Here is a 26,827-nt window from a genome sequence, read left to right as displayed (position 1 = left end):
GGCTAGGTGAGAGATAGCCATGAGAGCTCTCTTGGAACGCTTGAAGCAATAAGCGGTCCGTGGGTCTTGGCGATTGAGTGAAAGCTCCCACAGCCACAGTGACTTCTCTAAAGTTAGGTCATTGTCGATTTACCACCACCCATGAAATATAAGGAAGTTCAGTTCTTCTTGGGACACACATGATGCTATTGGAAATTCGTTGTAAACTATGCCTTGATCTCTAGACCCCTTTACAAATTACTGATCATATTTGAGTGGCCGAGGAGTGTCAACATGCTTATGAGAAACTAAAGAAGGATCTTACAATTGCACCAATCCTAGGAGCCCCTAATTGGAGCATAACATTCCATGTGCAAATTGATGCATCAAAGTTTGAAGTGGGAGCTGTTTTGTGCCAAATGTGGTGAGTATAATCTTGATTATCCTATGAGCTTTGCTAGAAAACAACTCATAGATATGTAGATAAATGCCTCATGATGGAGACAGAAGGCCTAGCCATGGTGTTTATTGTAAAGAAGTTCCATCATTATCTTTTACCTATGCCCTTCACCTTCTTCATTGACCATCAGGCTTTGCTTTATTTAGTCAATAAACCTTGCGCTATAGGACACATAGATAGATGGTTACTTTTGCTACTAGAGTTTGAATTCTCTATGGTTGTGTGCAAGGGTAAGTAGCACTACATGCCATACCATATGTCTTGCATACCCACAGGAGAAGTTGCTAGACCAGGGCATCGTAGACAACCTACTAGACATGCACCTTTTTAGCATGCCCATTGAGAGAGACCTATTTAAGGTCGATTTTACACCATATTGGGCAGATAACATAGTCAAAATCCTAGATCATGGATTGATTGAGAGACCTATAGACAAATCTATGCTAATTTTTCTTATCCTCGAGCTTCAGTACTATCAATTTTGATAGCCCACCACCTCTATAGATTAGGACAGGATGGATTATTACAAAGATGATTATGTGAGTACAAGATGGATGACATACTTGCTAAGGCACATGAACATTTTAGTGGAGACACTACAACATGCAACGTACTACAATCTCAGCTATGGTAGCCCACCCTATTCCGCGATACAACTAAGTTCATGAAGCATTGTGATGAGTGCCAAAGAACCAAAGTCCCCGTCAAGAAGGACAAGATGGAATTGACCTTGGTAATAGCACAACAACCATTTGACTTCATTGGGCTGATCAGTCACATTGTAGCACAATACTCACAAGTAAAATACATAATTGTAGCAATGGATTATCTCATGAAATGGATTGAAGCTCAAGCCACTAGAAAGAATGAACCTAGAACCATGGCTAAGTTCCTTTGGGAGTAGGTGATCTCACAATTTGGTTGCCCCATCGAGCTAGTCAGTGACCAAGGCACACACTTTATTAATGAAGTGATTGTCCATTTGCTAGCCACCTTCTTGATCATCCATTGGAAATCCTCACCATATTACCCCCAGGCGAATGGTCATGCACAAAATCTACAAATAAGATCCTAGTACATGTCCTAACTAAGATAGTCTCCACTTCACACAATGATTGGGACAATAAGCTCATGGTAGTGCTATGGGCCTATAGGATATCTTACAAGATGCTTGTAGGGTAGACACCATTCAAGCTAACCTATGGGACCAAAGTAATCCTGATAGTGGAGTTCTCCGTTCCGAGCTTGTGAGTGGCAATACAAGAGAGATGGCATGGAAAGGAAGCATGGACAGAACCCCTGGTAGAGTTAGAACACCTTTCTGAAACCCAACTTCTGGCAACTCATGTGTTGATCTATGAAAAGAAGAGATGCAAGAGGTGGTCCAACAAGCATGTAAAACAACATGACTGTGAGCAAGGTGACCTATGCTCCTATACTCTGTGAAGGGCCATTAGTAAAAGATGAAGTTCAAGGGATTGGGACCTTTCAAGGTTTGCAACATTAGTTGAATCAACAACGTAGAGCTCAAGACTCTAGAGGAGGGAGAGCATAGGCTTCTTTAATGGCAGTGGCTTCAAGAAGTACTGCCCTCCAACGCATCCACTACATGAACCTCCAATGCTGGACCTACCTATAAACATAAGAGTAACTATTATGAGAAAGTATATAGGTGCTTTAGCATACTTGTGCATAGCAATCATCACTAGCCACAAGACATATGCCTTTGATGCACTCATTGATGAGGGGGTTGATTGTAATGTCTTGACACATGATCATTGGATTCTCATTGGCCAACCCTAGTTGAAACCTACTAGTGCAAAACTTAGCCCATTTGGGGGGAGGGCATTCTTATTCACTACTGGGAAAGTGCAAGGTGTTAGTCTCTATTGAGACTGAAAGCCTACCAATGATCTTTTATGTGTTCCTAATACCAAATCCATTGGTAAGGAATTACTACTAGGACATGCATTCAAGAAATAAGCACACTGCAATGTCCACTATGACTCACATCACATTCACCTTGGGTCATAGTCCAAGGTTTACCATCCCTTCTCCTCAAAAGGAGATCCCATAACATATAGGCATAAGATCTCGTAGTACAAATATAGGAAAGCACCTCTCGACTGATTGCTACGGCTCCACTGCGACTCTCCTACACCTTGGGGAGATTGGCCCCAAGATGCGTCGCTCCAACATAAAGTACACACAATACAAGCTCCACTCTTTCATTTTGAATGTATTCCAGGAGATCCCATGTGTCCTTACCAAACAATTCCCAAAAACGATCAACTAGCCTACAGATTAGGTTGTCTCACACACTCAAGTGTAGGTCATCATAACAGAAAACAGGTGCTATGCATCCAATTCTTCATATTCTGATACCATGGCTGATATGCATATGCAAAAGTGGATGATCCTAATGTGCTCAAACATAATTTTCAATCATAAACGTGTCGTGCACAATTAGGCTTTCCAATGCTCAATTACTAGCTCGTTGTGGTGATGTAAGGATAGCACCGAGACAACGCTCATGCTACTATCCTCAACAATAATCAACACCCAAAATGCATCATTCAGACACCCCACCCCTTACTTTTAGGTAGTGCTTCTATTGCATAAGTGTAGGGGTTCATTTTGTCATGTTTTAATGTATGAAAAGCGATAAATCATAAACTTTGACAAAAAGATAGGGTAAATTGAGGCTAAACCTCATACTCTGTCACTATCATACATTCACAAACACTCATTATATTTTTTCTTATTTTTATGAAGCATATTTTTATTTTTTCTTTTTTTTTTAGCATTCATTTGATAATAATCACTATTATTTTTTTATTTTTCTTATACCAATCATTTCAACATACTAAAATTTAATTTTATTTTTCATTTTTCCCCATAGGAACACATTTCACCCACCTGAAACAACAAAACCATCATTTTACCCTTAAAAACCGCATTTCGGGTTTTGCCGGATTTAAATAGCGCATGTAAATCATTATAAAATCTGAATTTTTTATAGACAGTAATTAAACATGGTGCAACCAACACTCAAACAATTTTTCATCGCATAAGAACATCATTTCCTTCATAAAAAATAGTCATATCATGTTTCTATGAAACCCAAGATGCATTGAATGATTGCGTGACTAGCGGACAGAGCCTCCATTGCTCCCAATTACATACTGCACATCATGCTTCAGCATCTCCATTAATCTCCATCGTCATTTGCTTCAATCTCTTTCCCGATTCTTCCTTCAAGGTAATGTGCATGAACATCCCATAGAGGGGAGAGAGAGGGAGGAGAGAGAAAGACTAGTTTTTGATCTCTATGTCCAGGTAGCCATTGGAGGACTGGAGAGCGTAGGCATCAAGCATCAAGCTGCTGTGATCAAACTTGTATGGGTATATGGAGGTGGCATTATCCCTATTTCTCTCCTCTCACGAAATCATCGTGTAGAACCATGGTGCCTACATCTTCTTCATGACCGAAAAAAAAATGCCCCGCGCTCTTTCGTGAAATCTTAGGGGGCCCAAGGCCCCCCAAAGGGTTGCATCCCTTCAACTCTCAAGTGGCTAGCCATTTTCGGGCACTCCTCCCACATCTGGCCTCCAAATCGACTTCTGAAAAATTCTGGGCATCTGTCTCGAGGTCCTGCACTGCTTCGCTCTTTCTGGGGTCCATTCCAGCAGATGAAAAATTATGAAAAATCTGTAACTGCCAGTTGGTGTATCTTTAAAACACTTTAAGAACCCAATAGCTACTTCTTGCTTAAAATCGACTCGATTGCCTATGCCGCCTTCAACAAAGTCTAACTTTCCCTTGAAATTTGGATTTTTGAATTTTGAGCATGTTTCTCAGGCAAAATCCACCGCTCACACGTATGGTTTTACATAAGGCTCATCGCCGCTAGGCTCGTCCACATAGTGGCCCCCAGCGTCACTCGATGGGTGGATTACGTAGGGTTCAAGTGATCTAGGGATACCTGTAGGATTTATTTCCATCCTAGGGATAGGTGGCTTAGCATCATTAGGTGTCAGGAGAGCCAATGGGGCTCTCCTTCCAAAGAAGTTCGGTGGCCTATTCTCAAGGTAAGGTTGACCGTAAGGCTATGGGTATGGGAGTCTTCGAAGTAGTCTACAACGCATGGTGTCATGGCCGAACCTACCACAATTAGCACAAGGTTGTGACCTAGGGTCCTAGCACTCGTCTGGCAAGTGGTTCCCACCACAATGCATGCATTGGACATGTGGGCACATTGGCCATCTCATCATCTCCTGTAGTTTGGTTATGTCCATCCTTATCTTTGCCAGCTCTTGTCCCGAATCAGTGCCCTTCCCTTTGTCTTGCGCGCTTGGGCCTGCTCTCTCACTTGGGATTGAGGCCCTTTCAGAACTCCTGGTACTAGACTCTTTTCGAGTCTCTGGAGCTTCTTTTCTTGAGCTGGTCATCCACTCTAATAGCTTCCTCAAAGACACTTGCTAGTGCGTCTCACTGCAAGCTCGAGTTGCAGGAAAAGGCTTTGTAGAGCTCTTCATTTTGTATTCCACTGATGAATACCATGGATACCACTCTTTCGGTTGGTCTCTCACCCATTGGGATTCTCTTGAAGAGGCTCCTCACATGGATCATGTAATCTCGAATATCCTCTTTCTCTCTCTACTTACGTTCATGAGTCGCACTAGCAGATTATCGGAGTACCCAAGTTCAGAAAATCTCTTAATGAAGAGATTTTTCAAGCCATTGAAATTGGCACGCTCTGCAGCATCCAAACTTGTGTACCAAGTCCTGGGCCTTGTCACCTAAGCACATTCCAAAATCTTGGGAGCATTGAATAGGATTGATAAGGCCGTTGGCCTTGCAGACCTGCTCGAAATGTTCCATAAAGTTGTACAGGTCGTTATTTGCTTGGTATTTATCCAACTACTTCGCCACCTTAGGAAATTTTTATTGCCTCTTAAAGCCTTAGTTAACCCCTAACCTTGCTAGCAGTGATGTTCCTAATGCTACAGCGCTTTACTCTATTGCCATGTTATCTAGCACTCACTTCGTGCTCAGTGTGAGGTCTCCCTCTAGCGCTCTCTCACTCTTCGATCGATTTCTACCTATACTAGGGCTAGCAATCTCTGGATGTATCGCGTTTCCATGCTCTGGCGCAAGCTCCTAGTTTGCTTATCCTGATTGTATGCGACTAGGTCTTGTAGATCTTTTCAATGCCAGCTTCCTCTCCTCCTCAAGATCTGCTATGATGTCCTCTACAGGTCTACCTTGGTGTTCTAGCAAAGTTTGAGCATTGTATTTGTGCACTAACTATTGGATGGCCTTAGGAAATTTGCCTAGGTCCAGCTCTTCATTGTTTCTATGGCCTAACCTGCCCTCTTCCATGTACAAAGCTTCATGTTCTGCCAAATTGTCGATCAAGTTAATAAGGCCGGGTAGATCCACTTCCATGATAGTGCCTGTCCTTATTGCTTTTTGGCTTTTTGGCTGTGTTCTTCACTTAGGCCTACCTTTGGGGATTTGATCACCCTTCTATGCCTTTGGGTCTTCTCTTACTGGTAGGTTCCTTCAAGGTCTTGAGTCTCGATGAGTTCCTTATTAATTGCAACCAATCCTCAAGTTACCCTCACTCTGTGCTTGTGTGCATGTGTGTTCTTTTCCATGCACTAAGCGAAATCAAGCTTCTAGCTCTTTTCAAGTGTGCTTTGAGGGATGGAAATCAAAGTGAGTGAAAAAACAAAGTGTCTGGACAGCTCTAGCACTCTCGTCGTGGGTTTGGCCTGATAGGCTTGTATGTTCGTCCTCATTGCTTCATAGGATTCTCTGTTATGCCCTCCGCTCAATCATGATTCGTTAGCGCTCTACAACTCCGCTTGATGTGATTGATGGCTGGATCTAGATGGTTGACTAGTGTCACCTCTATGCCTGCATCTCGCTGATTCCTTTGTTACTTGTGCCAAAAAGGTATCTCAAGCATCTGTATGGTCTTCAGATGTTCATACGGCTGGTGTCTAGGTGGTTTGGCCCAAATTTCAAAAATTTTGGGGAAAATCAAACTCGGCCCAAGAGGTCCAAATTGCAGGGGTTGACCGACTAATTCGAACAAGCCAAGTGACTAATTCGGACGGGCCGAGTTCCTAATTCGAACGGTGGAGTCTAGTGTCCAAATGTTCCCTGGTTGAGTGATGGGCCTGAGTGATGGGGCATCCAAGTGTTTGATTCAGACGGGGCCAAATAGTGGGTGTTTGAGTTAAGTGGGTCGAGGGCCAAATACAAGAGCGGGCCAAAATTCCACGTGTCCAAGTCGAGTGGGCCGAATGGCCAAATAGAAGTGGACCGAGGGCCGATTCTAGGGCTTGTTCCAAGATTGGTGTAATTCAGACGGGTCAAACACGGCACATTTTTTTCAAGTCGACGAAAAATTCATCGCGCCGAGCGATTGTGGGCTTCACACTAACCGAGCACCTCCAGATCCTACCTGTGCATGAAGGAGAAGGTGTAGGTGTACCTATAGTAGGCAACAAACTTGTCGACAACGTGATTGAAGTGGGTCTACATAATGAAGCTCACTCTCACTCTCACTCTCTTAAACAACCAGAGTTTCAAATGAGCTCCCCCTTAGTCTCCTAGCTATTAAACCCTTGTTTCACAAGGTTCTTGCCACTTCTGCCCTCTCACTTGTTGACCTTAACCCCCTTCAATACTCCTTCCCGTTTTTCCCAGATCTATGCCATGTTTTTCCTGTTTTACGAAAACAAACCCTACACTTTTCCCTCCGATCTCTTAATCTTAACCTACTCTAAATGCAACAATAATAGAAAGCCAAGTATTGGGATGATTTCTCCTACTCAAGAAATCATCAAAAACCAAAAATACTTACTTGTAGCATGGATTAAAAACCCAAAACCTCCTATCTATCTCAAGCTCTAGTTTGGGGATGAAACCCTTACTTCGATGCGTGATTTGAAGCATGCAAGTGGTCAAGCTTGAATCCATTGGTCTTAGCAAACGGAACCAAAATGTAGAAGCAAGGTCAACAAGCTGAACCGCCAAGACCCACGAGCTATTTATTGGTCAAGCATTTCAAGCGAGCACTAATGGCTACCTCTCACCACATAGCCGACACACTATCCCTCTATATGAGTGTAGTGAGCTTACCTTAATGCCCGATTGAATTACTTCCTCTCTCAAGCACTATGATAGCTCCACGATTCATGATGCACACTCAAGCATCCTCAAGCCTCTTCCTTCAATCTCCATCCTCCATAGCCATGTGTGAGACAAGAGAAGAGAAGAGAAGAGAAGAAGAGATGGTGGAGGGCTTCACCTCCAAGATCTCTCACCCTGAAACTTCTCAATGAATGCCAAATAATCCATGGATGGTCATTCTCTCTGTTTCTACTCTTCAGTTTGTTCCCAACAATTTGCCACCAAGATGCACGTCTATGTTGCTTCAACAGGAAGAGGAAATAGTCCACCACATAGAGCCTACATCATGATGGTAATATGTTTCCGCTATTGTGGGATGAACTTCTTGTAGAAAGTGGATTTCGCAATAAGAATCCCCAACTCTTCAATGGAAGAAGGAACTTTGCAAACATCCATTGAATTCTTCTCTTCTTGGCAATGCCATTTCCTTCATTTTCAACATATTCTAATGCCTGTTGATGGCAAGTTTCCCCGGCTACTCACAAAAAACATGAAGCCCCAAGAGGAACACCAAGGAAAAGGGGTTTCTACTGCAATAAAATCTATCTTGTAACATTAACAAGCTTTTATTTCATTCTTTTGAGAACCACAACAAGAAAAATAACAAATCTTCACGCATCATCATAGTAGATATCTCCCATGGATTTAATAGAATCAACTATAATCTTCAATATCTTCACAGAATCCATCAATATAACAATGAACACAAAGGAATACACCACTTTTGAATGGAAATCAATCACATAGTATTCATCTTCATTGTCTTCATAGTTCTCTCTCTATCTCTCATAATAGATACATTGTTTTTAGGCATAGAACTGAGTTTCTCTCCCTTCTCTCTTTCACATACTCTTGCTCTCTCAATAATACATCATAGCCTCACTACAATACTCAATAATGGCACTCAATTCTCCTCTCTTGGTCGTGGATACACCTCCCGAAAGGTATGTCAAATGCGAAGAGATACCAGAGACATCATAGTGTCTTGTGAAATCTGGCTTCTGTTACTGTTCTTCTGTAACCTTCCGTGAATCTTTAGCAGCAGCTACTTCTTCACTTCAATTAGCTTGAATAGAGATTCCATTCATCCTTTTCTAAAACAAAAACACTTCCCAAAATATCCATACATCCAACATAACACTCAACGAAAATGAACAGAACAGACCACAGAGCAACAAAAATACAGAACAATAGAACCACAGAACCTTACAAAAGATCAACAGAGACCATAAAAATCATAAAAACCAAACCAAAACCAATTCAATCTTTCATAAACCTTTTAACACAACCTCAACAATCTCTCAAAAGATTCATTCAACCATCTCAACTACCAAAACAGAAACAAAATAGAAGAAAATTAGACCTTACAGAACCAAACAGAAAAAATTACAGAACCCTACAAAACAACATATCCTCATCAAAAACCATCATAAACCCTTTAAACATACCCAAACCATTCCAAACACTTCAAAACATCTTCAAATTCAAACAATCCATCACCAAAAACAACCATTCAGCAACAAAAACAATAAAAAATCAACCCAAAAAGCATATCATTTCAGCACTCAACAAGGTGACCTCGTGATGACAATATATTTAAACTATCTATGTTATCTAGAATCAAAGAACGATTTGAAAACATAGTATCGTGGGATTGGAAATGCTATGTACTTAGAGAAAGTCAACATGCTATCTCTAGCCTCATTTCCTATTAAAAAAGTGAAAAATAAATCTTCTTTAATAAATTATTGCTTTTTTTGCAATACAAGAAATGCCTATTTATGATAATTTAGGCCTGAAACATCCTTCTCTCTCTTCCTCTTGCAAATTGAGAGTAGTCAGAGATATATAATGAAGTCCTGATTGTCAAGACACCAAGGTCTACAATCATTTGGATATTTTTTACAAGTTTTGCTCATCTCAATAGGTTGAATGTCAAGATGGCATAAGATGGGCTACTTGACAATATATGACAAAGAGAAAGGTCTAAGAAACTCCTTACAACCATGTAGTATGTGGGTAGTAGACTTGATTAGTTGATTGATCAATGCCACATCAAGAACCATTAGGTGAAATCCTTGAATAAGTATGGATACTTCTTATTACACTTTACAAGCTTGAATGCATAAAAGAAGAGCTTAAAACTAAAACCCTTTTTAAAACTATTCAACAAATATATAAGAAAGGTTGCATTAGAATGGATGGAATGGTGATAAGCCAAAAGGTCCCAAAAAAGCATGCACCAAATGGATACAACAACATAGTATATTCTTGAAGCTAAGATTGTAAAAGAGGTTAATCCTGCAACATAGAATCCACAAAGGAGAGAGGTTTTGCTAAAAAACAATCCGCTAAACAATAAAGAAATGGAAATGGCATGGCATGCTTTCAACTAGTGAAATTATATATATTTTAAATAACTTAGGGAGATCCATGGATGTTCAAGATTGTTCAAATAATATATTGTAAGAACGTGCAAGAAAATGGACATTTAAAGATATAATAGGGGAATGACTCTATTGATTCAAATTCCAAATATAAGAAGAACATGCAGGAAACACAAGGAAAGCATGAGATCAACAAGATTGAATATTCGATGTATAGGAAGATCTCTTGCACCTCAACAAATCCACTTGCATGCAACAAACGGCCTCATGAGGGATGCCATCATGTTGCATGCTTGATGGATCATTGGTGCAGATAAATTCCTACTAGAAATGGTAGAGAGAGTGTGTGCATGCGTGCATGAGAGAGAGAGAGAGAGAGAGAGAGAGAGAGAGAGAGAGAGAGAGAGAGAGAGAGAGAGAGAGAGAGAGAGAGAGAGAGAGAGAGAGAGAGAGAGAGAGAGAGAGAGAGAGAGAGAGAGAGAGAGAGAGAGAGCGCAAAAGAGTGGGTGAATTGCGAACCAATTCCATAATCATCCCAAGTGCATAAATTGCAAAGAATGCTTGCTAGATATCTATTGCGAGAACCATTTTTATGTTTTGATGTTATCATGCGTGAGCATCTCATCGATATTTGATAGTTCACAAGTGGTGCACCTTTCTAATTGTAGGTATACAAAGAATAACAAATCAAAATCTGATGAAGTGTATGTGCATGCAATAAGTGTTGCAATCAATATTCTAATAGAGACACACTGCTATCTTGAGAGGAACATGGAGAATAGGAAGGAGGGTTCTGCTAAAAACATCACACTCGATGCAAACAAAATTTATGTTGATGTTCTTAAGTTCAACACCAAAGTTGTTTTGGTTTTTTTTTTTACGGGGAAGCCTTTGACGCTCGTAGAAGTAGCTACTTGGTTTAATAAGATGCTTAAGAGGGGTCAATCAATTATACTATGGGGGCAGGGGGTTCTTTGAGGCGGTCTTTGAAAAGCACAAGGTTGCATAGAAGGTGCAAAAGCAAGGGGTGTATTTTTGGGACTTGATTTGGTCTATATTATACCCTAGCAATTGGTGGAGATGGGCTGAGATCATCTTAGGATGGGTTGAAATTATTGACTTGCCAGCATACCTCTAGATTTTACTTCTAGATATTGTAAAAGGCTGGGGCATGCCTTTGTAAATACCACCTTTGACTCATTCGTTTTGAAATAGGATCTATCTACTATGGGACACAGTGGAGCAGAAGCTTGACTTCATTGACATCAATGTTCCATATGTCAGGGAGCTCTAGTAGTTGGAGCAAGTTTGTGGGGTCCTGTTATCAATGTGACCAATGGGGCCATTATTATAAAGAGTGCATGTCTTTATAGGAGGAAGACAACGTTGAGCCTGCAACAACAAATAAAGATAGGTCATAGGTTGTTGTGGCTAAGGAAGGCAAAAGCAAGGACTTGGCAAAAGGGGGAAGTAACAATGAGAAAGATGGAGAATGGCATTTGGTTGGAAGCAAAAGGAATGGATCTAATGCAAGGAAGCAAAGGACAAACATGAGACCATCGTAGATTACAAATTTTTGGTCCAAAGCTATGATGGCATGGGGAAGTTGTGGCCAGGCTAATGCTTTTACTAACATCAACAAAGCTCCATTGCAACATTTGGAGCAAGAGTATCTAGGTTTGGATGCTAAAATTCACAATGCATCTGATCCTCATAGCATCAAATGACAATATCCCAATTGGTTTATGGCCCACGCTGGCACTAAACAAGCCATTTTGGGAGCGTCTACAAGTACATGGTTCAATGACTAGGCAAATTGGGAGGAAGGTGAGAAGGGTTTTGATAGAGCTCAGAATACACAAGATCTCTCTGATGATTACCCAGGAAAGCATTAGGATGGCAACTTTTAATGTTAAGGAAATAAATGGTGCAACCAAAAAGGGGCTTTTTTTGGAAATGGGTACATCAACTAAACGTTAACACATTTCTAATACAGGAACACAAATTGCATACCAAGAGTGGTGTGTTTTGCCCCCATGGTAATTATACTTGTTGCTATGGAGGGAGCTTGAGGGGAGAGTCAGGATGTGCTACTTTTGTGAAGATTGAGAAAGTGACCTCTTTGAAATATAATTCTCAAAGTGGTATGGCTTTGGTGGTGAGCATAACGTGAAACAATGAATTACTGGATATTATCAATATGTATGGGACAAATAATGTAGGGGAGAGAAGTGATTTGTGGCATGAGTTGTCTAGTTTGGAAGTGTTCAACACGGTGCTTAATGAAGTAGATGCTTCATCGCAGCCAGCTAGAATCCATAGGGTGGAGTTAGAAGCCTGGGGCATTTTTTGCCGATAAACTAGGTTTAGTGAACTTGAAAGATTTCTTACCTAATGGTGACAATCTGCAAACCCCCATGTGACCTCGGACACGATGGGGGAGCCGGTTTTTGTTGGGAAAACGATTTCCCATTGAAAACCGGTATGAGAACTGCTCCATGCACTAAAATGCTGTTGTCTACGAGCACCGGCAGCTGTGCGAATCAAATCGCATGTGAATCGGGGCGAATTTCGAAACACTTGAAATTGATGATCGGTTAAGGCTTCTGTTTTGTTTTTTGGGGTCTCCCAAGAGCTTTCTGTTTCGTTAATTCTCCTGCCTGCCTGCCTTCCTGACTCACTGTGCTCTTGATAATCACAAATACATTTCCTCTTCCCTTCTCTCTGTCAGTCCCTCACCTGCGCACCATCATGACGAGCGCCTTGGATATGCCGCTCGATGATCTTATCAAGGCCAACAAGCAGCAGCAGGGAGGACGGGGTGGTGGCGGCAGCGGCAGCAGTCGGGGCCGCGGGAGGGCAGGCTACAGCAACAGCAGCGGCGGACGTGGAGGAGGAAGAGGAGCAGATAGCTTTAACGGATCAGCTGCAGGGCCGATCCGCAGAGGGGCCACACTCTCAAGCTTCAGACCCTCGCCGTATGGTTCTTTCAAGGTAAGGCATAAGCAGCATCCTCGGTCTGTTTTTATCCGACTGTGCAAGCTTTTTATGTGGAGTAGCCAATGGTGCTTCAACTATGTGAAGCAGAATGACGCCGTGTTCTTGGGCACACAAAATACCCTTGCACCCTCTGGTGGCTAGTCCTTCTGTTTTAGGTCAATACTGCAAATAGCTAGGGGGACCGTTGGGGTGTTTTGGCCTTCTATTTTTCTTTTGAAGGGGTGCTTTGATGTCTGCCAGGCCTATTAGTCCTAAGCGTGTTCTTGTAGATGCAGGCAATTCATTCACATCTGAATTGAGCAGTTTCATGGACATTTAATTGGCAGATGCAAAACTGAAAATTTGTGGATAGGCAACTTGATTTTCTGCTGAAAAGGTTTCTGTGACAAAGGCAGCAATTTACATAATGTTTAATAATAATAATAACAAGGTGTTTAAAGATCATGCCCCTCTCAATATTATAGAGGTTTTGTGTGACAACATGGTGGGTTTGGGCATATTTTTGTGATATCACTGTCAGGTTGTGTTGGCATCAGTAGCATGGGTTTATGATACAAAGTTAAATTCCTTTATTTCATGTACAACAGCCTGCACCAAGAGCAGAGGATGGTCCCTGGCAACATGATCTCTTTGAAGAGGCTGCAGGTGGTGGCCTCACTCGTCGGCCCTTGTCTGCAATGGGGATCGAAACTGGCACAAAACTTTTTATTTCCAATCTGGACTATGGTGTTTCGAATGAAGACATCAAGGTGATCATGCTGACAATCCTGTTTGTATTTGAAGCTGCAGTGAATATCAATCAGTGGAGTTTTAAAAAGTTTGCTTTTTGCATCAGGAACTGTTTGCAGAGGTTGGTGATTTGAAGCGATCATTTGTCCATTTTGACAAGAGTGGTCGTTCTCAGGTAGTGCGAGTTTCATATGCATTCATTTGTGGGATCATTGGTTCTTATTCCTTCTGATTTGATTGGTGTACTGAACCATGCCAGACTTTTGTTCAATGCCATCGGGCCTCATTCTAAGTTCTGCCTGTTGTTTCTGACATCTGTGCGTCATGCAAGTAGTGGTTTAAACTGCTGTTGCGAAATTTTGTAGGGAACTGCAGAGGTTCTGTACTCCCGAAGGGCAGATGCTGTAGCAGCCATGAAGCGTTATAATAATGTTCAACTTGATGGCAAGCCAATGAAAATTGAGCTCGTAGGAACAAATTTATCGATACCAGCCCCTCCTGGACGCACAATGAATGGCACTGCACCTGCTGGGAGAGCAGCACGAGGTGCAGCAGCAAGGTATTCTGATGGTCTTTCTGTGTATAAACACTTTTTTTCATGATGTCTGGTTATAGTTTTGTATAGGCACAGACTGAAGTTATCTTTAAGGAACATTAGCCTAGTGATTCCTGTAGGCTAATTGCTTATTTCAGATTTTGTTTGTTTAGGGTCAGTTGTACAAAGATGTGTCAACAATAGTCCATACTGACTTTGGCATTTGGCAACTCACTGGTGTCATTTAGCTCAATTGCTTTTCTTAGATATTCTATATAGGGTCTTTTGTAAACTTATGGTGGTCTCTGGCTTTTGAGCTGTATCATGGAGTTTTTTGGGGCAATAGGAGCTCTGTTCATTTTGACCTCTTTGGATCGAGTTTAGATATGTTTGGCAACTTGTGTAGTTTGTGCAGTAGCTGTTATGGGCATATCACCTGCCAGCAGCAATTGGGCCATGGTAATGTGATTCTGTAGGTAGGAGTGTCAAGATCTCACATGTCTAGTGCTTGCCATCAAACAGTAAGTTGATTCATACTTGGAACCCACTGGAAGGATTCCAAAGTTAATTATTATTACACTCAACGGTGAGTTGGAATTCCCTTGTCTAGTCTTAGACCTTGGTCTTGAATAGTACTTCTACTGCAGTATGTTCTAGCCAAGTGGGCTGTTGTGTTTAAGTTGGCTGCTGCCAGTTCTGCTATTGGCAGTTGGCTGTGAACATTTGTGTTTTGATTTTTGTAAGGGCTTTGTTCCGAATGGCTGTTCTTTGTTAATTCTTTATGCTCACACCTGTTATTCTTTTACTGGGGTCAGCCTCGCCAGTGACCATCTTGTCATGCTGCTGCGTATTGGAAAAGCCGTGCATTTCTGCCCTGAGTAGCCTTTTGATGCTAGACGACCCTGTGGCTGCTTTCGTCTGAGAATGCTACCACCGCCTGCTGCCCCAAAGTTTGGTGGATTTTCTAACAATCCGAAGAAGCAAATATTCATTTGGAAAGGTGGGCCATTGTTAGGTTTAGGATTCTACAGAGTCTTTGAGTTTTCTCTTGTCTTTCCTCTTGCTTATTTTTGGCTTTGTTTAAGTTCTCTAGAAGCTCGTCATAAGCAACATTTCATCTGTCAGATTAGTATTGAGGCTTGAAGGCTTGAGAAGTTGATCTCAGGGAACTTTGAAAACCTTGAACAAGGCAGCCATTTCTTTTATTGTTTGGTGGTTTTGTCATAGATACAAGTGCTGTCCCCCTTTTCTACTTAAGAATAGGCAACCCTAGGTATAGATGGAGCAATTTATTGAGATAATGTAGAAGAAGAGAGATGAGAACAAAATAAGAGCTTTATTAGTTTTGTTGTTTGAGAAGGCTTACCACTAGAATCACTAGTTGAGGTGGAATAAGAGCTTCAAAACTAGAGAGGAGCCTAGGATAGGGTTGGGAAAATATTGCTATGAGAAAGTTGAGCAGCAAGAGTGTATTTGCGTATAAACGAAGGTTAAACACAAGGGGATCAAACCAATTAGAGTAAGGTCTACAAATGACAAAGGTGTTAGAAGAGCAACACACCAAAGTGTTAGAAGAACAATATATGAATTGTAAGATAGTGAAGGAGATGTTTCACCCTTGAAGCGTTGCATTTGAAACATTCCACCCTTGGTTGGGTCCTACTTGAAATGCCACAAGAAATGGTAGAATAGCACGTTTAAGATATATATATTTGCAAAGCTTTCAATTGAAAAATTTTTGTCCCTTTGAGTGGAAGGCGTAAGTGAAATGTTGCATATTGAAACGTTTCATTAGTGAAACGTGTTTCATGTTTCACACTTGATGAGATGCATTTCATGGAATTATTCCTTGAATTAGGGCTTTAGTGCTCGAGAACTCTTTGCCAATTAGTTTTGTGTCTACTTTCACACACTTAGAGCTTACCTTCTAAGATTTAGTTAAACCTTTTTGTTTGCCTATTTGTTTTGTCGATGATCCACTATAGTCATGGTAAGTTTAGTATCTAGCCTTTTGAATGTAGCTCTCCAAGAGTAATTACTAGACTTTTTGTCTTGATTCGAAACTATATTTGCCAAAAGACCATACATTTGTTATTGGTTATTTGTGAGCAATCTAGTCAATTTAAGAGTTGTTATATCTAATGAGGTTGGAATAAACCTAGGCAACTTGGTTGATCTAACCACAATTTATAACATAGAGTTGTGTTACTCATGGAGAGACTCTTCCATTTCTAAAAAGATTTTTCTAAATGGTGAATAAATTCTCTATTGACTTTGCATTTATTACATTTGGTTCTTAGTTCAAGACACCCTTATATATCCCAAGCCAATAAAATTGGCTCTTAACAAGGCTAAAAGTCTCATTAACTTCTAGATATCTTGCATTAGGACATCATGACAATCTGAGAGTATTCAACATGTTATTTGATAGTTCGGGACACATTCTCTACCCTTGTAGAGTAAGTAGTTATCATTTGTGATAAAATTTGTCCACTTATACCGAGGCTGGACATTCTTTGATGTTTCTTCTTCATTGATTTGGATCCTTATGTTTAATTGTCTTCCATATTTTAGATACATAGGATTAACTTCGACATTTTTTCTTGAATCATTCATGTGAATCGTTGATGATTCATCTTGGATACTCCTTGATATTTTTTCTTTAGTAGTTTGGATCCATTTGCTCAATGGTTTTCCATATTTTGGAATACATAGGATTGACTTGACCCTTATTTGCACGAGTTTTAACCAAAAGGGGTTTGTTAGGATTCACTAAATTCAAAATTGGAGTCGAAGCAATAGCTATCTTCGACTTTCCAAAGCTTTCATATTGATTTATTGTCCATAAAAAATCTTTTCCCTTTCCTTTATGTTGGTAGGTCATGGGAACAACTATCTTGGAAGAATCATGAAAGAAGCATTGCTTAATAAATCTAAGATCTTCAACCCTTTTGAATGCTGTGGAGGTAGCCACTCTAAGATAGCATGTACATTTAACGATCCATTAAAATCACTAGAAATGGTATAGCCAAGGTATTAGATTGTTTTAGCAAAGGATTACGCTCAGATTATTTAGTGATAAGGGAGTGGACTCTTAATGTTTAAAATACTTCTAAAGAATGTTCTTCTAGATTAAAATAACATCAAAGAACACTATAACAAAGTGATCTAGATTGGATCATAAGATGCTAGTCACAAGCTTCATGAATGTGGTGAGTGCATTTTTATTGCCAAAACTTGTAGTGTCCATGCTTGGTTTTAATATTATTTTAGTAACATCCTTGGCCTTGATTTGGATTTGATGATAGCATTGTCTAAGATCTATCTTTGTGAAGAATTTTGCCTCTTATAATCGATTAAAAAAGATTCTCAATTGTAGGCATTTGAAACATATTCATCATCTAATGTTGTTAAGATTTGCCTTTCTTTTTCACCATACAAAGATTTATGAAGGTAGGATTGCATGATGGAGAGGTTGGAAACCCTTGATCAAAATATTGGCATGTTTACACAAATTGAAGAGGTATACATTAATAGATGCAATATGTTTGTCTCTCCAGTGCATGTAATTGTTAGCTTGCTCTATTTAGTCATGCTAGTTTGTCATGTCGTGGTTGTGAGCTCGTATTAGAGTTTGATGGAGACATTGGAGATCTAATAGTTTAGTGTGCATTTCTATGCATTTCCTCCATTTTGGGCACATTTCTTGTGCATTTTCTATGTCTATCAATTGGATTCCACCCTGAGAGTGTACGGGTGGGGTCTCATAGAACCTATCTATCGTTTGCTCATCTTTCACAACAAGCCCCATCTGAAATGAAGGCTCCATGTGATGTGAAGATGCCTTCTTTGATACCCTCTATTTAAATTCCCATTCTTTCTTCCTTATCCAAAGAAGATAAACTTGACGGTACTAACTACTCATTGTGGTTTTGCAAGGTAGCGTGTATCCTCGACACCTTTGATCTTTGGGAGTTCGTTTTCGAGTCTATTTCTCGCCCTCAGGAGGATCCAACTGAAGCTACCCTGTTGGATCGTGTTGCCTTGCGGGATCAGCTTAACTCTTGAGCCCGATCCTTTCTTTTTACGAGTGTTCAAGACTTTGCCCTAGTTCATGTTCGCAGATTGAAGACCGTGACGGAGGCGTGGTGCAAGGTTTGGTTTTTGTATGAGCACAAAACTTTTGTCCACAAGACTTCCCTTGAGAAGAAATTGCGGATGCTCAGTCTTGATGACTCTTCTTCTATGAAGGAGCACATCACGTAGATGGAGGGCTTGAGAGGCGAGCTTGCCTCTCTTGGACGGAAGATATCCTCCAAGGATATGGCTATGATCCTATTGATGTAGTTGCCATCTCTTAGGTTCGATGTTTTCTACACTAGTCTCATCACATGGAGGACTTGCGAGAGACTCTGATGGGAGGAGCTTTCATTGCTTGTCTTGGAGCATGACTAGGGACTCAGAGAGGTAGGGGCTAGTGGTTCTGGCTCCTCCAAGGCTTTTATTGCAGGTACCGGCGGTGGGAAGAAGGAGAAGGCCATGGACAAGAAGCACGAGAAGAAGCCCAAGGGTCCACATTGTGGGACGGGCACTTATCCCAAGAAGTGCTAGCAGAAGTACTCCCATTTGAACCCAAAGGAGAAGGATTCAAAGGATTCAAAAGCGATACCTGGTCATGACAAAGTTTGTCTTCGTGCATGTCTTTGTCAAGCAAGATGTAGCCTTTGCTTCTTACACTCAAGAGAAGCTGTGGCTCGTGGATAGTGGAGCTTCTTCTCACATGACCTTTTGGCAAGATTGGCATTAAGACTTGAGTTTTTGAGGGGGCACTTTCACCATTGGTGACAATGCTACGGTTCCAGTTGGTGGAGTGGGGGCCATTCCCCTATTACCAGACAGGCAATCTTCCTTTGCCAAAGGTCTTTATGTACTTGAGTTGGGCTTTAACCTTTTGTCTGTCTATAGTCTTACCCAACTAGGTATACATGTGACCAGAGATGCAGTTATTGTGGAGGATGAGTCTACAGGTGTAGATCTTTGGATAGGTACACATGAGGCTGGGCTTTATACGCTCTCAGCCTTAGGCATGAGGTCTTCCCATGAGCTTGGGCTACTTTGGCATGCTTGGTATGGTCATTTGAACATGGATGCGATCCAACGGGCTTCTTAGAGGAAGATGGTGGAGGGACTTTCAGATTTCCCTCTTGTTCACACCCTTTGCCCTAGCTGCTTGATGGGCAAGTATCATCGGCGGCCATATCTAGAGGTTGCCACTTGGAGAGCTTCTACACTACTCGAGTTGGTTCACATTGACCTTTGTGATGTTAGCAGTCATGTTTGTCATGCCTTGTCATCTCTTGCCTGTGAGCCTCAGTCTGAGTCAGATGAGGACTTTAGGAGCTCTGACTTGTCTATCACTTGTTTTGACGGAGGAGGTAGCTCATTCTAGAGCACTCAGATGTGCATTTCTCGGGGCAGTTTCTGCATTCTTCAGCCTGCCTCACCTGCTGGACATTGTCCACCCTTTCCGGGATTTTTCTGAGCATTCCTGGCATTTTTACCAGCATTAAATGCTGGTCGGATCAGCATTAAATGCTGGTCGGACATATTTATGGCCTCAAATTTCAGGTCGGCCAGTTTTTTGGGTTTTTTGGCTATTTATAGCCATTTCCCACTTGCCAGTCAGTTGTATTATCATCTTCCCTCCTTCTTTGGCAGGTGCACACTCCGACTCCGTCATCTTCCTCCGTCTTCGGTGCTGCCATCATCATCAGCCTGATTTGGTGCCCTCACTGATGCTTCGGGCTGCGTGCAGGGACTGATTAGTCCACAGTTTTGTATTCAGCATTCATTACAGTCAGTGCAGATTTTCTTCCTTTATTTTCTGTTGTCTCTCTCTCCTCCTCTGTGTTCGTGTTCTTCTTCCGTTGCGCACTCTCACATGGTATCATCGCCTGACTGAGAGCACGGAGGACCTAACCTTGTGGAGAGATACCTCACCCCTCTTCTGCTGCTGTCCCCTCATCTCCAACTGCCCAGGCGGCCCCTCTAGGTGGCCATTCTTCTTGCGTTTGCTGCAGACGACTTCTCCAAAGGCTGCCACATCATCAAATGACTCCTCCTGCTTGCGTTTACCATCAGGTGGCCCCTCCTTCAGCTGGGCGACACATCATCAGGCTGCGTTTTCCTGATTTGGTGATCATTTCCACTCCTGGCGGCTCATCTCCTGCTGGTGACCCACTCCTAGGCTGCGTTTTGGTGCTGGCGGCTTCTATTCTGGTTTTTTTTCATCAGATACCCTTGCGTTTTGCAGCTCCAGGTGTTTGTAGGCTATCACAGCCTGCGTTTTGGTGGTTGGTGACCAGACTGCTGGTCATTATTCGGCATCGGCAAAGTTTTCTTTGGTGTTTGGTGTTTTGCAGATTGGAAGATGTCTTTTCATCAGTGTACGGGCTTTGATGACTCAGATGACGAGCTTTTGTCTCGACACTCATCTGAACGGAGGCGTGATTTCTATCACGAGGACCGTCGTCCGGAGTCTATTCCTCTTTCTCGCCCCCCTTCTATTCATGTATTTCGGCAATCCCCTTCCAGTGGGCCGAAGATGCAGCCTTTGGTACCCCCTGTACAGGTACCCGTACTTCCTCAGCTGCCCAAAGAGAACCGGTTGGATGGCTCCAACTTTTCTCTATGGTCCTGCAAGGTGGAGTGTATCTTGGACTCCTTCGATCTTTGGGAGCTTGTTTCTGTTTCTATTCCCCGGCCTAAGGTGGATCCCGCAGATGGGACATCTATGGATTGTGCAGCCTTATGGGATCGGCTTAATTCTAGAGCCAGATCTTTCCTCTTTCTGAGTTTGCAGGATTCTGTCCTTGTTCATGTTCACAGGTTGAAGACTGCAGCAGACGTGTGGAGATAGCTCGTGTCTCTCTATCAACAGAAGACGTTTGCCCACCGGATATCTCTCGAAAAGAAGTTGTGGATGCTCGCTATTGATGATAGTCCTTCCATGAAGGACCACATCAACAGATTACAGGATATGAGGGATGAGTCTGCATCCCTCGGTCGGACGATATCTTCTGCAGACATGGCTATGATTCTTTTGACTCAGCTGCCATCGCCTCGGTTTGATGTCTTCTACACCAGCCTTCTTACATCGAGGACCCGTAAGAAGCTTCTATGGGAGGAGCTATCCCTGCTTGTCTTGGAGCATGACGAGCGACTCAGAGAGGTCAGTGCTAGTGGATCCGACTCCGCTAGAGCCTTTGTTGCAGGTTCGGGAGGACAGAAGAAGAAGAAGACGAAGTCAAAGGCTAAGAAGAAGGACAGTTCTTCAGGCTCTGACTCAGATTCAGAGATACCGAAGTGCCCACACTGTGGGAAAGGGACACATCCTGAGGAGAAATGCTGGAAGAAGTACCCTCACCTTCGTCCGGGAGCAAAGGGTGGATCTACATCGGATCCTTCTTCTACCTCTACACCAGCTGTTACCCATGAGTCAGTGTTCCTTCATATCCATGCTTTGGAGGAGGATTTTTCTTCCGTGGCTGCAGTGTCTTCTGCGCAGCCTTGGTTAGTGGACAGTGGTGCTTCGAGTCATATGACTCCCCGAGGTGATTTGTTACAGGATCTCCGTCCATCAGAGGGTTCAGTCACTGTTGGTGACATTTTATCGGTGCCTTTTAGTGGTGTTGGCACATTGCCTTTGTTTACCGCCCGACCTTCGAGCTCCTTTTCCCAGGCCCTACATGTTCCGGATTTGGGCCTTCCCCTCCTCTCAGTTTATGGTCTTACGAGGCTTGGCACACGAGTGATCTTCATCGAGCATCCCGTTGTTATTGAGGATTCTCTTACAGTAGCTGTCTTATCTACAGGTTGGCAGGAGAGCGGGCTTTACAGGCTCCATTCCCCTTTTTTTGATGCGGGGTCCTCCGAGGTAGTCTATTGCTACACCCGTTCCCGCTTGTGCACCTTCTATTCCACAGGTTTCTTCCCATCCCCCACCTTCTCCTCCGGTGGTTCCCTCGTACCCCCCATCCCTTTCAGAGGGGGACGATCTCTGTGATGCGGCTGTGGTTTCCCTGGCCCCTAGTGTTTTAGAGGGGGATTCCCAGGATCGTGAGGAGCTCCTTCAGCAACAATCTACATCGATGGACTTCATCGACCTTGGCATTCCTCTTGCCACCCTAGGATCCGTTTCTCCCTTGGCCTTCTGCCACATCCAGGATCTGAGAGGGGGTGTTAGCAGTCATGTTTGTCATGCCTTGTCATCTCCTGCCTGTGAGCCTCAGTCTGAGTCAGATGAGGACTTTAGGAGCTCTGACTTGTCTATCACTTGTTTTGACGGAGGAGGTAGCTCATTCTAGAGCACTCAGATGTGCATTTCCCGGGGCAGTTTCTGCATTCTTCAGCCTGCCTCACTTGCCGGACATTGTCCACCCTTTCCGGGATTTTTCTGAGCATTCCTGGCATTTTTACCAGCATTAAATGCTAGTCGGATCAGCATTAAATGCTGGTCGGACATATTTATGGCCTCAAATTTCAGGTCGGCCAGTTTTTTGGGTTTTTTGGCTATTTATAGCCATTTCCCACTTGCCAGTCAGTTGTATTATCATCTTCCCTCCTTCTTTGGCAGGTGCACACTCCGACTCCGTCATCTTCCTCCGTCTTCAGTGCTGCCATCATCATCAGCCTGATCTGGTGCCCTCACTGACGCTTCGGGCTGCGTGCAGGGACTGATTAGTCCACAGTTTTGTATTCAGCATTCATTACAGTCAGTGCAGATTTTCTTCCTTTATTTTCTGTTGTCTCTCTCTCCTCCTCTGTGTTCGTGTTCTTCTTCCGTTGCGCACTCTCACATGTGAACCTTTAGGCACGGCCTCCCTTAGGAAGGCCAAGTACTTGATGTTGATTGTTGACGATTAATGTGACATTAAAGTGATATTTAATGTAACATTAAGGTCACAAATATTGAATGTGACATTAAAGTGACATTTAATATGACATTAAGGTAAATCTAGGGGAACACGCACGAGGATGACCGTCCGGGCTCTTGGGCGCCTGAACGGGGTTAAGGGGAGCCTAGAAATAAAGAGAGTCCAAGAATAGTAGGACTCACCAAGGTTTGACGGCTGGCAATCGGATCATGGTGGTCTGGCCAGCAATATACTAGGCAAGGCTGGGAGGTGAAAAGGATCACTCGTGCTCACCCATCGCGACTGTTTTCTTCTGGCTTGAGTCTTCTTCTGAGTCATTGGACATTGGTATCAGAGCTGACAGGTTTAGCCGTGTGGATTCGTGGAGTTCTACGAAAAGGCAGTGACGGATTTTCATTAGTCCCGCTATCCATTTAGTCGACAAACGTTTGGTGACACGTCACGTAAAACTTGACGTGACGATTATTTTCATCACGAATTAAAGGCGGGGCAGATATCTTTTACAAAAAATGTCGTATGCTGGATCGTGCAACGTCGTATGCTGGATCATGTGCCGCCGAATCCTGACCCATGCCTGTTCGTGAACGCACCAACAGATCACACACGTTCTTTTCCCTTTTCGTAGGCTGAAGCTGAAGCTATTTTCTGATGTGTGTCTGATCAGTCGACTGCGCGTTTGGATCGACTGCACTTGCATCACAAGGACAAGCTCAGCAGAGAGCAAGTTCAGGAAAGGGGCATTGATGGCCTGCGTGATTATTAAAGAAGGGGGCTGAATATTAATTGTTTCTGCAAAGAAGCTCCATTTCCTTCGTGACCGACTTTGTTCGGGCGATAAAATTTGTTCCTTACTCTTCGGGTTTATTCATAAACCAGCAACAACTGCCTGCCATTAAAATCAGGGAAGTACTTTACTTTGTATGTAAATTTCTTATCTTTGCTTTCCAATTCCAGTGTATTAATGGCAGAAAAAGGGAAAGAGAGAGTAATGGAAGGTTCTAGTTTTGGGGACCACCCTATGGTAGATCCCCATGAACCAGAAATTCAAGAACAGTGGGAAGAATTTTTTGCTACACGAGAGCAATTTGATGATCTTACTGCTTGTGTGCAAGCTCAGGGGGTTCAAATGGAATTTTTAACCCAAACACTCACTGAAATAAAATCTCAATTAACTTTATTGTTAGAAAGAGATAAAAATAAGATAGAAACCTCGGATGTCCCATCTTCATCGAAAGATTTAGATGTGACTATGCGAGATCCTAAGGAACCCCACCATAAATTGAGGGATAATCCAGTTCTAAAGGATATGAAACCACCTCAATTTCACGGGGAGGAAAAAGATAGGAATAAAGATACAATCTTTAATTTCCTCCAAAAATGGGAAGATTTACATAAACTTAAGAATGCCCCACCACATCTCCAAGCATTGGAGGCTAGTTTAACTTTGGAGCCCAAAGCATATAAGTGGTGGCGAACTTTAAAGGAGGCAAATAAAATACCTGAAACTTGGGCTCAATTTGAATCCGTCTTTTTGAAAGAATTCCTTCCTGAAAATGAAATGGAAAGAAATTGGGAACATTGGGATTATGTCAGACAAAAGGGAAGACCCGTGTTGACATATCTGGAGGAATATCGTGAGATAATCCTCAAATTGGAAGGAATTGATGAATTCCAAAAAACAAGAGGATTCATTAGGGGACTAGACAAAGCCTGTAAAAAGGAAGTAAAAAGGAGTTCACCTAAGACGCTGGAAGAGGCAATTACATTTGCATTAATTCATGAAGATAGTATACGTCCAAGTACACTCACTAGTCTCACTGATACGGAGCCCAAGTCTAAGGAATTGGAAACCTCAAAATTTGTGGGCCAATTTAAAAGGAAAATGCCATTCTTTAAGGGTAAAAAACAACCTTTTGAAAAGAAACCATATGTGAGGCCAAAGTTAAGTCCTGATGACTTTGATAAGGCCAAAAAAGAAAAGTTGTGTTTCAATTGCCTATCCCCTAACCATGCTGCTTGGAATTGCCCTCAAAAGAAAAAGGGGGAAGACAAAGGAAAAGATAAGGACAAGGGCAAGGGAAAAGAAAAACAAATCCATGTAGTGCAGACCTTAGAATTAAAGGGGCATGAAAAGTACAAATCTTTAGAGGTCTTGCACATGGATGTACAACATAAGTGTTGTATGTCAACTTCTATGTGGCAGCCTACTTTTGGGCCACATGATTTACTTAGAGTACATGGATTGATAGCTGGAAAACGGGTCAGAGTCATGATTGATGACTCTGCCGATTGATAGCTGGAAAACGGGTCAGAGTCATGATTGATGACTCTGCCACACATAATTTTATAAATTATGCACTTGTCAAAAAATTGAAACTTCGCCAACAAAACAGTGAGCATCAATATGTTGTCCGTATGATGCAAGGCCAAGACAATAAAATATGGGATACAATGGTATCCAATTTGGAAATCGAGATTCAAGGATATAAAGATAAGCTTGATTTCCAAATAATGAACATGGAAAGAGCTGATATTGCTCTAGGGAGGGAGTGGCTATGGGGATTGGAACCATCCTTAAAACGTAGCTATTACCATAATACACTGGAATTTGAAAGGGATGATAAGACTTTTGTCATTCAAGTTGAACATGAAGTATCTGATAATCCTTTGCTGTGTTCTACTGAAGTTCAGAAGCTGATAAAGAAGGAAGTTTGTGAGGTATATATGTTATGGTCTCTTCCTGTACAGAACACTTTTACTTTCTGTAATATAAAACAACAATTTTCTTATGTTTGTGAGTTGAATGTTAATAATGAATTAAGTAGTTTGTTAGATGATTTTAAAGATGTGTTTCCTTCTGATTTACCAAGTGGCCTTCCACCAGATAGGGGTGATATAAATCACCCAATTGATATAAATAAGGATACACACCCTATTTCTAAACCACCGTATAGGTTAAGTGAAACACAGCATCAAGAAGTTGAAAGACAAATTAAGGATTACCTGGATAAAGGGTTTATTCAACCCAGTAATTCACCTTGGGCTTCACCAATTTTATTGGTAAAGAAAAAAGATGGTTCTATGCGACTTTGTGTTGACTATAGAGCACTTAATAAAATAACGGTGAAGAATAAATTTCTTATGCCCAGAATGGAAGATCTTTTTGATCAATTGCAAGGGGCAAAATTCTTCACAAAGATAGATTTAAGATCAGGTTATCACCAAGTAAGAATTAAGGCACAAGATGTTCCCAAGACAGCATTTCGTACTAGATACGGACATTATGATTTTTTGGTGATGCCTTTGGGCCTCACTAATGCACCAGCTACCTTTATGAAGCTGATGAATAGTGTTTTACGGCCCTATCTAGGACATTTTGTAGTAGTCTTCTTGGATGATATCTTGATCTTTAGTAAATCAAGAGAAGAACATTTGGAACACTTACAATTAGCATTCCACTTGTTAAGAACACATTCCCTTTATGTGAAGAAAACTAAATGTGAATTCTTTGCACAAGAGGTCAAATATCTCGGGCATATTATCTCGAAAGAGCGAATCAACATGGATCGAGAAAAAGTTAGGGCAATTATT

The 26,827-nt window shown here is 42.0% G+C and overlaps 1 protein-coding gene across 1 annotated transcript in view; it reads left to right on the top strand.

Moving 5' to 3' along the window:
• Positions 1-12,695: 12,695 nt before the first annotated feature.
• LOC148034219 (THO complex subunit 4A-like) overlaps positions 12,696-26,827 on the top strand; it is a 36,660-nt gene continuing 22,528 nt past the window's right edge. Inside the window, exons 1-4 of the mRNA XM_087679194.1 lie at positions 12,696-13,030; positions 13,624-13,785; positions 13,872-13,940; positions 14,131-14,324. Coding sequence (XP_087535320.1) covers positions 12,788-13,030; positions 13,624-13,785; positions 13,872-13,940; positions 14,131-14,324 — 668 coding nt within the window. The 5' untranslated portion in view covers positions 12,696-12,787. The remainder of the gene's footprint in view (positions 13,031-13,623; positions 13,786-13,871; positions 13,941-14,130; positions 14,325-26,827) is intronic.

This window comes from Lygodium microphyllum, chromosome 6 (assembly GCF_053477565.2).
Source record: "Lygodium microphyllum isolate KBCC chromosome 6, Lygodium_microphyllum_v1.1.10, whole genome shotgun sequence".
Lineage (NCBI taxonomy): Eukaryota > Viridiplantae > Streptophyta > Polypodiopsida > Schizaeales > Lygodiaceae > Lygodium > Lygodium microphyllum.
Note: the sequence above shows the minus strand (reverse complement) of the source record. Positions and strands in the feature narration are given on the sequence as shown.